This window comes from Astatotilapia calliptera, chromosome 22, assembly GCF_900246225.1.
Source record: "Astatotilapia calliptera chromosome 22, fAstCal1.2, whole genome shotgun sequence".
NCBI lineage: Eukaryota > Metazoa > Chordata > Actinopteri > Cichliformes > Cichlidae > Astatotilapia > Astatotilapia calliptera.
In genome coordinates, this window is record NC_039322.1 from 23,398,638 (window position 1) to 23,410,954 (window position 12,317).

The 12,317-nt window shown below is 42.2% G+C and overlaps 2 protein-coding genes across 2 annotated transcripts; one reads left to right on the plus strand and one right to left on the minus strand.

The window, feature by feature from the left end:
• Positions 1-46: 46 nt before the first annotated feature.
• Positions 47-7,898, plus strand: rbbp4 (retinoblastoma binding protein 4). The gene is made up of 12 exons (XM_026156025.1): positions 47-262; positions 1,572-1,722; positions 1,821-1,966; positions 2,062-2,235; positions 2,481-2,596; positions 4,964-5,124; positions 5,227-5,353; positions 5,534-5,611; positions 6,380-6,456; positions 6,586-6,643; positions 6,727-6,837; positions 7,026-7,898. Exons 1-12 carry the CDS (start codon positions 244-246, stop codon positions 7,086-7,088), a joined length of 1,281 nt encoding a protein of 426 aa, XP_026011810.1. The 5' UTR covers positions 47-243; the 3' UTR covers positions 7,089-7,898.
• A 584-nt stretch (positions 7,899-8,482) lies between these two features.
• Positions 8,483-12,317, minus strand: sync (syncoilin, intermediate filament protein). The gene is made up of 6 exons (XM_026156027.1): positions 12,182-12,317; positions 9,646-11,228; positions 9,353-9,567; positions 8,995-9,202; positions 8,801-8,925; positions 8,483-8,728 (listed from the first exon to the last, which is right to left on the minus strand). Exons 2-6 carry the CDS (start codon positions 11,170-11,172, stop codon positions 8,680-8,682), a joined length of 2,124 nt encoding a protein of 707 aa, XP_026011812.1. The 5' UTR covers positions 11,173-11,228; positions 12,182-12,317; the 3' UTR covers positions 8,483-8,679.

The following is a 12,317-nucleotide window of genomic DNA, read 5'->3' on the forward strand; positions in this document are numbered from 1 at the left end:
CAGGTGCTGCGCCGTAATTGGTGGGAAGACGCCCCTCTTTGTACTGAGCGCGCGAATGCACCCACGTCTCTCACAGTCGGCTGCTCGGTTAGCTAGTTCTTAGCGTGCCGTTGTACTCCCGTGGTTTAAACGGTACCGGGGGTCTGCAGGCACACCGGAGGACCAGCTTGGACGAGGCTCAAGGGGCTCTACACCTTAACCACACTTCAGCTTTCAGTTTTCTGTCAGCTACGTGGGAGAAACATGATGTCAGACAAGGAAGGTAGAGTGAGTACTTTAGTTGTCAGCAAAAAGAAACGATTCTGTTTGATGCCTCTCAGCTAGTTGTCAGGTTAGCTTAGGTGGCAGCTAGGGCAAGCTGCCCGTAGCTCTTGTGTTTTACTCTATAACAGTCAACACAAGCGGGTTAATTTAAGAGTGTGAAGGTGAACTTTACTGATGTCAAAGCTCAGTTATTGTTTGGGCACAGTCTCTGAAAAGTTGGGGTAATTTGTGTGTGAATACCGGGCAGAGGTGAAGAAATGAGTTCACGTCTTATGGTAATGCTAACGCTGTAGCAAGGTGCGGGAACAATGAGAAGTTTCTCATAACACTGATAAATACCTAGGCCTTGTCACGTTAACAGTCAAATCACTTGATAGCGAAATTTGTTGACTGTAAAGACCAACTTTTAAAGGTTGTTGCCGATTCACCTGAATAATAAACTAGACTGGAGCCACAACACTGATGAACTTTACAGGAAGGGTCAGAGCAGACTCGACCTGCTGAGGCGGCTGAGGTCATTTGGAGTCCGGGGGGCGCTTTTAAAGACCTATGACTCTGTGGTGGCATCCGTCATTTTTTACAGTGTGGTATGTTGGAGCAGCAGTTTATCGGCAGCTGAGAGGAAGAGGTTGGATAAACTCATTAGGAAGGTCAGCTCTGTTCTGGGATGCACCCTGGACCCAGTACAGGTGGTTGGGGACAGAAGGACTCTGCCAAAATAACATCTCTGATGGACAGTCTCCCACCCCATGCATGTAAATGTTGCTTAACTGCAGAGCTCCTTCAGTGACAGACTGCTGCATCCTCGATGCATGAAGGAGCGCTTCTGCAGGTCCTTCCTCCCTGCAGCTGTCAGACTATACAATCAAAACCGCTCCCAACAAACATAGTGCAAGTGACAGCGCTGATGTAAACCTCTATTTTATCAACCGATTCACACTATAACCAGGGTTTGCCTCTTAACTTTATTTAATTTTATTTAATTTAATAACGGTACAGTACTCTGTTTTTGGTAACAATTGTCCTTGATGTAAATATGTAAAAATTGTGTATGTTTCTGTTCTGTGTCTTGTTTGTTTGTATATGTGTCTTTCTTGCTGCTGTTACACCCAAATTTCCCCTTGTGGGACAATTACAGGGTTATTCTATTCGATTAACTGTAACAGAAATAAATCTAGTATAAACTAACAGCTTGAGTTAGTGAAAGCTATGGATATATCTGACAGGTATTTGTACTTTTTATTTAGTTACAGTATTACTGTGTGGCCAATTATCAATACTGGTTCTGTGACCACTTTGTCTTCCAGCTGGTGCTTTTGATGATGCGTTGGAGGAGAGGGTCATCAATGAAGAGTACAAGATCTGGAAGAAAAACACCCCCTTTCTTTACGACCTGGTTATGACCCATGCCTTAGAGTGGCCCAGCCTGACTGTTCAGTGGTTACCTGACGTCTCAAGGTGGAAGCGCTTACACATTTGACCAGTAATATATCTCAAACATGCAAGAAAGTGGTATTAATGCATTAAACCTTTTTTTTTTTTTTTCTCCCTACCAGGCCCGAGGGAAAGGATTACAGCGTACACAGGCTCATTTTGGGCACTCACACGTCTGATGAGCAGAATCACCTGGTTATTGCTAGCGTGCAGCTGCCCAATGATGATGCCCAGTTTGACACCTCGCACTACGACAGTGACAAAGGAGGTGGGTATATTGATAAAGAGAGAATGTATAATGCATTCACTTCATATTTTATATACTCACAGCTTGCAAACATATTTCTCTATATTTCCCTGAAGAGTTTGGAGGCTTTGGCTCAGTAAACGGCAAGATTGAGATTGAAATCAGGATCAATCACGAAGGAGAAGTGAACCGTGCCCGCTATATGCCCCAGAACCCCTGCATCATTGCCACTAAGACCCCCACCTCAGATGTGCTGGTGTTTGATTACACCAAGCATCCCTCAAAGCCAGGTGCAACAATCACACAAAGCACAACACACCGCTGAAGATGGCATGTTCTTGAGTACGTTATGAAAAACTGGATTGTGATTGGTAGCTTGCTGGTATTAAAACAATTATACAACTTCATCAAAACATAAATACTGGGCGTACAGAATCGCTAGTCAAAAACAAACTTGTCTGTTCAGTTCTTTTAGACTCACACCTCTCTTCCAGTGTCTCTGAATTGACAGTTGATTTTATTATGTCGTCTTTAGATACTCCAGGAGTGTGTCGCCCTGATCTGCGTCTCAGAGGCCACAAGAAAGAAGGCTATGGTCTATCCTGGAATTCAAATCTGTCAGGAGCTCTTCTTAGTGCGTCAGATGATCACGTAAGAGGAAGTAGTTCTTGTTTTATGAAGAAATGGTGCTAAATATTTTTCTGTTTTTAATTTTTAGCAGCAGATATTTCCAACTAGGGCTATTTTACAGATTTGTTATATTAGTTTCAATCACTATATTTCCAGTACCATAAATAAAAGTAAACTGCTTTGCCAAAAAAGTCACACACACAGATATTTTGGTGGGCCGACTTCAGCCTTCATGACCGCTTGCATTCACTGTTTGGTTCCAATCCCTCGAGTTGTCTGTGTGACGTGCACATGGAAATGCTCGTAATTTAACTATTAAACTGCTCTCAGCTTTGTTCATTTGCAGCTTCTATTACTGTAGTTATCACAGAGCATTATTTCTACGATTAGGTTATTGAACTAGCATTTCTGATGCCAGCTGGTGAATTAAATCATTTACTCAGCTGATCCTTTACATCAGGGGTCTCAAACTCCAGTCCTCAAGGGCCGGTGTCCTGCAACTTTTCTACGTGTCCCTGTTGCAACACGCCTGAATACAATTAATTAAAGTCATTAGCAAGACTATGCAACTTTTAGACTGCATGCTGAGGTGGAAATTCAGCCGTTTGATTCATGTTACAGCAGCTTGTGAGTGAATGAACATGGTGCAATAAAAGTACTTTTAGAAGTTCATTTTTCCAAACACTTACATTTACTTAAATTTAGCATGCAGGTGAGTTCTATATTCTCGCTAATGAGCTACTAATTTTATTCAGGTGTGTTTGCAACAGGAACACCGGCCCTCAAGGGCTGTGTCCCAAGTAAGAGACTGCACGCTTGAAGTACGCGCACTACGTACGGTGCGTACTATAAGTACGAGAAGTGTGGAAGTGAGAGGCTTGTGAAATGGGAGGGTATACGCTTCGTCGTGCTGTTCAGGTTGCCTAGCAACCATGATACTAACCGCGAGACACGTTACATACAGCGTTGTTTGACAGAAATGAAGGAGAAAATGTTTTGTTAGTCATTCATTTTTGTCATGACATCACTTTGATTAGTTGAGTATCTGAGGCTGAGACCACGGGACTGTAAAACATGATTATTGGGCTTCATTTCTGTGCTGAACAGTCATTTAAGATTAGTTAGTAAATAACAATTAGTTAATGTTGTTCATGAGACTAAAGTCAACTCACTGTGGTGATGTAAATATAATATGGCCAATATTATAGTATTGTCAGAATATTATGAGATGTGTGTGTATATCGATCTATCTATCGATCGTCATATTCAGTACTTTTGACAGTTCACTCTTCGGCCGCTCCATCTTATTAGGGAAATTCCACATACATAAATGTAAATTTCAAAACTCAATCCCATCATTTAATTTGTTTTTGATTGAAATTGAATATTACTTAAACTCTCTTAAATTAACTTCCAATAAAAAAGGTTTATCATTGATTGAAATTCGTTCAGCAATGTTCAACGAATGAGCTGTCACAACTTTCAAATACAAAGTTGTTATGAAGTCTGTCACATCCCCCCCCCTTTTTTTTTTTTTATCCTTTATTTATCCTTCTTATTTCATTGTACTGTATATTGTTACTCTTATTTGCCTTGTATGTCTACTGTACAAACTGAACTGGAATGACTGACTGTTCGCTTTATGGTTTCAATAAAGTTTGGAAGAAAAAAAAAACCTCTTCAGCCACTCGCGTCTGCCGCATTTTGCGGCAAAATTATCCACACCCACCGCCGCGCTATGAATTGTGGGATATATGGGACCACGAATCGTGCACCGGACCACGCTTGATATTTGGGGAAATGGACGGCGCATTTGGAGTATGCATTTGAAGCACACTTCGAATTGGGACAGCCGTCGTCACGTGGCGGTGACGTAACCGCACTTAAAATGCGTACTTCAAGCGTGCAGTCTCTTACCGGTAATTGGGACACAGCCAAGGACTGGAGTTTGAGACCCATGCTTTACATCAGGGGTGGGCAATTCCAGGCCCCGAGGGCCGGTGTCCTGCAAGTTTTAGATCTCACCTTTGGTCAACACACCTGAATCACATGATTAGTTCATTACCAGGCCTCTGGAGAACTTCAGGAGCTAATTTAGCCATTTAAATCAGCTGTGTTGGTTCAAGGACTCATCTAAAACCTGCCCTCGAGACACCGGCCCTCGAGGCCTGGAGTTGCCCACCCCTGCTTTACATTCATAACTACAATGACTTCTGTCTAAATGTTTTTCCACAAATGCTGTCAGAAACTGACCTTAATGAAATGTCAGGAAGGTATTAAAAAATGTGCACTGCCAAAAACCTGCTGTTAACAATCATTTTCCAATTTGACTACGTTTTTACAAAACTGAAGTGCAAACATGAGGTTTGTTGTGCTTTTGTCCCTTAGACAATCTGTCTGTGGGACATCAGTGCTGTTCCCAAGGAGGGCAGGATAGTAAATGCAAAGACGGTCTTTACCGGTCACAGTGCTGTGGTTGAAGACGTCTCTTGGCATCTGCTTCACGAGTCGCTCTTTGGATCTGTAGCAGACGACCAGAAGCTTATGATGTAAGGCTCTCAGTCAAATACCACGCGCAGGTGAAGCACACTTACAGTTTTTTTTCAAATGCAGCAAAAGGATGAGCGTCACCCTGTGTCTTGTCCTTTAAGTTGGGACACTCGTTCAAACAATACCTCCAATGCCAGCCATGCAGTGGAGGCCCACACAGCAGAGGTCAACTGTTTGTCATTTAACCCTTTCAGCGAGTTCATCGTTGCCACCGGCTCAGCAGACAAGGTGATATAATATTCCAACACTTTTTAATTGGTATTGTTTTATTAACAGCAGGACTTTTAACTGAGTGCATTTTGTAACTGTTGACTAAATAATCCTCATGGTATTGTTAGTTTTGTAACTGCAGTGTTGTTGCCGAAAATGTTGCAGGCATGTTTTAATCTATATCTGTGCCGCCCACAGACCGTGGCTCTTTGGGACTTGAGAAACCTGAAGCTAAAGCTACATTCCTTTGAGTCGCACAAAGATGAGATCTTTCAGGTAAGATGTTTCTTTATATGAATGAAATTGTACTGAAATAAGGACAGTATCTAGTGGTGCAGTGATATAATTTTGTATATTTTATACTGATTTAAATTTTAAAATAAAGCACTGAAATAAATCTTATGTAGTATATGCCTCTTTTGACTCAACCTGCTGCCTTCAGCCTGCAGCAGGTTTGGTAAATTTAAATATTAAAGTAAGTTAGCAGTCTGTCTAAATAATATATTTTAACTTCTGCAGCTTTTGTTTTTGTTTGTATCCTACAAACAAACTTCAGTGGCTGGGAGAAACTGGAAAAATGCTTTTCTTCACCTCTGAGCTCGTTGAGCAAACATGTTGGTTTGATCAAGTACTGCTGCTAGTTCTCTTACCTGTGAGGCTTTTAATCTCGATTACAATAAGACGCGTTGCTGTTGTGGACTGTAGAAAAACTCCACCCAAACTCACCGTCTTGGTCAGAGCACCGCTTCTTTGCTTTTTGCTGTGTAATGGCTCAGCTCGGCGTTAAACTACGACAGCAATGACTTTGCTGCTGATATCAGTGTTCTTGTTGAGAAAATAGTGGCTGTGTGGGTTTCAATATACACTTCTGCATTTTGATTATTATTAATATTCCTGATGATCATTCCGATGCAGATGCCAAGACGTTCTTGTAATTCCAAAGCAGTGAATCACACAGACAGTAACTCAAAGATTTACTTTTATGATGAATGAATGACCTGCGTTAATTGCTTTTCACCTTCAGCGCCTTAAATTCTGTTTTAGGTTCAGTGGTCACCTCATAATGAAACCGTATTAGCATCTAGTGGAACAGATCGCCGCCTCAATGTCTGGGATCTCAGGTACACAATTATTTGATAAGACCTTCTTAAAACAGATGGCTTTAAAGACTTAGTTGACCCCGGAAATGTGTGGCACAGTGTAGTGACATTGCCTTGTATAAAGTTTAACTCTCATTTCTTCTTCTGTAGTAAAATTGGCGAGGAGCAGTCTCCAGAAGATGCAGAGGACGGCCCGCCTGAGCTTCTGGTGAGACTCGCTGAAGTCTGTAGAAGTGTCGCCATCTTGCATTGATGTATGCCGAAACTTGAAGCTTCTCTTCTCTTTACTAGTTTATCCACGGAGGCCACACAGCCAAGATCTCTGACTTTTCCTGGAACCCCAATGAACCCTGGGTCACCTGTTCTGTGTCTGAGGACAACATTATGCAAGTGTGGCAAATGGTAAGACAGCTGTGACCACATGTTAGCTTTCAATCCCTCTGCCTTGTACCATACGATTTTTAATGCTTTTTGTGAGTGTGTTGTTCCATCTGCCAATTATTTTATTTATTTAGACATATTTTTACTAAAGGTTTTCTCACAGCTAATATTTTTGAGTCTGAATAACTGACACTGATTTGTCCGTGTAGGCTGAGAACATCTACAATGATGAAGAACCTGAGGGTACAATGGAAAGTGAAGCTACCGCGTAACACCTCCACGTGTCGTGTGCATTCACCTACAAGCCTGATCACAAATAGTTCCACTCAGCTACTCCGCCATCCTGCTCCGCTTCCATCGGGACACTAAATGCTAAGAACACAGTGTGACTAAATGTAGCGCTGGCTTGTTTTGGGACACTCAAAGTGACTCGTTTTAGTAACTTACTGCCTCAAGAATTTCACTTTTTTCATTTTTATTTCTTTATTGTTTTTTTCAATGCACTTATGTATAATCTGTATTTTTGTAATTAACTGGCTCTTCCTTGTACAATGCTAATTGTAAATGCTTTCTTTCCCTAATAAAGTGTTATTGAACAATTAAAAGTGATTATGTTACAACGTTAAGTAAAATGCCAGCTAGAATTTGATGCAGTCCACAGAACAGTGGCATTGAATGTGACTTTCTTGAAGTAACGTTCCTGAAATCTTGTTGCTCTGGTTTTTGTGGACTACAGATGATTATAGAAGAGAGATTTAGAAGGTACTGTTGTCATTTTCATCCTGTTATGTTTTTTGTTTTTGTTTTTTTACTGGAAATGACAAGCAATGACTTGTGATAGACAGGTTGTTGGTCTATGAGCACTGACTGCACTGGACACTCCTTTCTGACCCTTACAGTTACCCTAATTTATTAACAAAATGAACTTTGATTCTTTATGACCTCAAAATAGTAACTGAGTGTTAGCAGACTGTTTATCTGGACCATAAAGCAAAGGAGTAGAGGCCTAATTCCACACAGATAAAGCCAGAAGTCTTCAGAGTCATCGCCCTCTGCTGGCCATTTAAAGAAATGCAGGTTTTTACTTTTCAGGGTGAAAAGTTACTGTATGGAGGGCCACAAGTGCCAAAATGAATGAAATAAATCCCTCATTAAACAATTAAACATGATTGATTAGTTTTTTAAAATGAAATGTCATTAATTAAAATCATAAAATTTTAAAGTGACATGAATAGATATTTAAGTTTATTTAAGCCATACATTTAATGACACTAAATTATTGATATATTATTTGATTCATTTTGGTACTCATGGTACAGCATAGTTTATTCTCCTTCAGCCACAAACGTTTTTTGCATGTTTAATATTTTGCATGTTTAACATCCACTATGCCTGTAATTCTGTGAAAATGAGGATTGTCTCCTTGTCAAACGTGAGCAGTCACAGTTTTTAATCATTTTAGTGAAAGAGTTGATGATGCTTCGTCACACTTTGCTCAGGCCTCTTTTGTGTTGTGATGTTTTGGTACTTTTTCCCGTCTCTGAGGCTTACTCACCCTGTTCGTCTGTGTCCCAGTGTTTAGTTCTTCAGGCACGTTGGCCTTATAAGTACAAGAAATTCAGTCTGCTCTTCAGAGACAGACATTAACTCATCAGTGGCACTTAGATTACAAAGAACACACTGCGTTTATTCATAACAAAAACTTTCCTACAAGCTGCAGTCTAGTTTATCTTTACAAAAAAAAAAGATTGTCTTGGTTTTGTCCTATAACAGCATGTATGTTTATATGTGTTAAAGTGCACTGATCAAACCTTTAGTTTACTATGTTTCCTAAAACACAAGCTCATTTTGTGTGAAGAACAGTCATGTTTCCTCCTCATTGTCACCCATGTTATGGTCCTGAATGGCATTTCTGTAAAGAAAAACAATCTAGTTACAGGCTTAAAGGTTTAAAGGTGTGGTACAGACTTGATGAACGGATTACCTGTAAAGTAGGAGCTGCTCGTTAAGGCTATCTCTCAACTCCTTGATCTCTTTGGTTTTTCGCTTCTGAATCTGTAACTCAGTCTTCAGTTCTCTGCTGCTCTCCTCCAGACAGTGCACCGTCTCCTGAGAGGCAGGCATAATGTCAGTGTTTTTGTCGTCATGCCCTACTTTTTCCTCAGTCACCTTGGTTACCTTGTACTGCCCCACGTTTTCTCTTCTTTGCATGTGGATTAGATTGAGTTTCTCCTCCAAACAAGCCCTCTGCAGCTTCAGTTTTTCTATCTCCTCCATCAGAGGTCTCAGCTGGGCTCTCAGCTCCTGGGCCTGCTCTTTGGCTTTAACGATTGCGCCAGCTGTTGCCTCTCTTCTCTTCAACAGTGCAAGCAAAATGGGCTCATACCTGGACAAGCAAATCAGAGAAAGCTTTAGTGTTTTATAGCTGTAACACTGTGTCAGTGGGTTTTTATGTCTTAAAACTACAGCACTACCAAATGTCTGTGTGTGTCAAAAGGAAGAAAAACACGTGTTTTGGTGATTCCACTGACTGCACCTGTCCTCCAATGCTTTCAGGCCACCCTCCACATACTGCTGTATGTCCCCACATGAATGCCTCCTGCATTCAGTCAGCTCCTCTGCAGTGTTGGTAGTCTGACTGGAGCTCTGTTCCTGGAGCTTCGCTCTTACTACTGAGAGCTGTTGTTGTTGGGCCAGCCTGAGCTGGCAGCCCTCTTCTATCAGCTGGAGCACCAAGGACTTCAGCTTCTCCTGGAAGAAATTCATTTAGAAGAAGATGAATGAATGGTTGGAAATGCATGATGGATGGAAATGTAATTATGTTCTTACCTCTTCTCTCTTTAGTATCTCCACTTCACGGCGCTGGTTGTTCAGAGCTGCCTGGCTGTGGGCGCAGCCCCTCGCCATTGCAAATAGCCTCCTCTTCAGCTTTCTAAGCTCATCTTGTAGCCCCTGTCTCTCCAGGTTCACCTTCCACATCCTTCTTTCCTCCTCTGCCCTCTCCTCCCTGAGGATCTCGCTCTCCCTCTTTCTTTCTCCCCTTCTGCCTTCTTGTTCTTTTTTGAGCACATTCATCAGGTCTGCCACTTTGTTATCAATCTGCTCCTCCTCCTCCTCCTCCTCACTTGCCCCTTGGCCCATTTCCCCTCTCAGGCACAGCACCTCTACCAGCAGCTCCTTCCTCCTCTTCTGTAATCGCTGTACCCCTTCAATGCAGTCCTCCATCTGAGTCCCCAAGGCCTCTAATTCTGTCACACTAGATCCCAGATCTAAGGTGTCTCTCTTGAGTTCTTCTGTCTTCTCAGACAGGAGTTCATTGGCATCTACATCAATCTCAATCACATCTCCTGTTGTTTCTGTGCTTTCATCAAATATATGTCCAGGCTTCATTCCCTCGCAGTACATCGTGTTCTCTTTTGTAGTATCTATGGGTGTCTCTGAAAAGCCGAACACCTTGTCTGTTTTTAGATGACCTGGGCTTTCTGATCGGTCCACAGAGAGCTCACCCATCATGTCATGGCCAGACAAATCTTTGTGCTGGCTGCCATGTGTTGCTGAACCTGCTGTCATTCTTTTCCCGGTGTCCTTGGAAACTTGACCTTCTTCCCAGGAGTCCAATTGCATTGGCTGGCTCTCCGTCTTTAATAGCCTCTCTTGCTGAATGGGCACCAGTGTTGTGCCTCTATAAAGCTGAGGGTTCTTGTTGATGTGTACATATTCTTGGCTTTCATCTGTAACCCACTCTTGGGGTTCAAAATCCATGCCAGTTTCTTCCATACAGCCCTCCAGCATGGCTAGCATCCCCAGCAGCTGGCCTTCATACTCCACCATGGTTTTGCTCAGTTTGTTACCTGCTGATGTCAGAGGCATTTCTGCCTGGCGATAGCGTTCTGTGGTCACGCCACACCTGTCGATGACAGTTCCCATGCAATGCGATTGGCCCTGGGCAGGCTTTTCTTCGGCACTGGTCCCATCTATGTGTGTGTCAATGTAGCTAGTTGAAAGATAGGCTTGGGGGTGTTTCCATGCTTCTCCACACTTTTCCACTGTTACTTCCTCTTTTGCCTGACCATGACTGGATTCATTCAGATTTGTTTCAGTATAATTTGCTGAGTACTGAGAGCCAAATGAAATACCGGTGAGCTCTTCACAGCTCTTCAGTAAGTCATCCATCTCCTGGAGGTATGGCTTTATCAAAGCTGATTGCTTTAGCTGTGCGCCTGTGAAGGTGAGGTCATGGAGGTTTGTGTTACATTCTCCTTGTTCCATGAGGGATCTCTCTGGATTCCCCTCCTCTTCCTTAATGAAGAGTGGCTCAAAACCAGAGGATGAAATGTTATCATCTAGGTCATCCATCTGTTTGGCCTAATTCCCGTTGCCCGTTTTGATGTAGAAGTCCCCTTCAGAAAGGCCTGTTAAACCAGATGAATACGTTAGGCAGTCTCAGGCCTCTTAGCTATATATTAGGTCTGGCTTAAAATGATAACATGCGAGCATACAATAGGGGCTGGGTTAATGTTTTGGCTGGACTTGCAAGCTATGCTGATGTCATTAGCACATGTGGGCATGTGGAGGCATGGTTTAGCAGGGTATGTTTTTGACAGCTGCTCCCTTAGGCTAGGTGCCACGGGCACCAATTCAGTGCATGGCCACGGTCAAACACACCTCAGACAAGTATGCATTCAATGAACACAAAACCTCTAGTGATATAAACACACACAGACAGTTTTCATCTGAAGTTCCAGCAAGTGGCATTACAGAGATTACACCAGCAAGCAGATTATCATAACATGTCATTGTCCCTGTCGATGGATGGGCACTTGGAGTCTCCCCTGGTGAATAATGCAGCTGTAACTGTACCCTTTGAGGTGTTTGCCAAGACTAGCCAGATACTCCCCAAGGGTAAATTGATCAAATTGACCCAATAATGTCATCGGGTAGAGATTTGAGACAAGAGAGACAAGATCCATGTGATAGATGCTGTTTCTTGGTTTGAAACCAACTAAAAAAAGCAAAGAATCAAGCTAGAACTCTTGTGCTTGTATTTAACTAGGTCATTTCATGTAATTAATGAGCATATTTTAGAAGCTACATTTTGTTGTTCTTTCTTTGACATGTTTGACTGCTAACAGAACAAAGCTCAGTAGAAGATATGACAGGGACCAGCTGTCTCACTGCAGGACAGGTGCTGGGATAAGGCACAACACCCAGAGACAGCACCAGCATGCGCCTGATGTCCATCTTACACAAAAACATTTACTTATCAGTTAAGCAAAAGGCCACAGTAAAAATAAAAAACTGCATTATGAACAACAACAGAAAGTTCATGAACGTATAATTAATTTAAACCATCACAAGAACTTACTTCTCAACATATGATTCCTTTTTTCTGCCTTCCTGCTGTATTCCGATGATGAATCTGCTGAGCAAGAATAAAATCAAGGCGCTCTGGTTCAAACGACAAAAGTAAAGTGAGTGTTAAAGAATGAGCGGGAGCAGCG

Excerpts from the sequence above, each read along its gene's own strand:
- rbbp4 (XM_026156025.1), top strand. Across the intron at positions 2,236-2,480 it reads CAAGCATCCCTCAAAGCCAG|ATACTCCAGGAGTGTGTCGC; the intron begins GTGCAACAATCA and ends TGTCGTCTTTAG. Across the intron at positions 5,612-6,379 it reads ACAAAGATGAGATCTTTCAG|GTTCAGTGGTCACCTCATAA; the intron begins GTAAGATGTTTC and ends ATTCTGTTTTAG.
- sync (XM_026156027.1), bottom strand. The coding sequence starts at position 11,172 with ATGGATGACCTAGATGATAACATTTCATCCTCTGGTTTTGAGCCACTC. Across the intron at positions 9,568-9,645 it reads AGATACTAAAGAGAGAAGAG|GAGAAGCTGAAGTCCTTGGT; the intron begins GTAAGAACATAA and ends AATTTCTTCCAG. Across the intron at positions 8,729-8,800 it reads GAGCAGCTCCTACTTTACAG|AAATGCCATTCAGGACCATA; the intron begins GTAATCCGTTCA and ends TTTTCTTTACAG.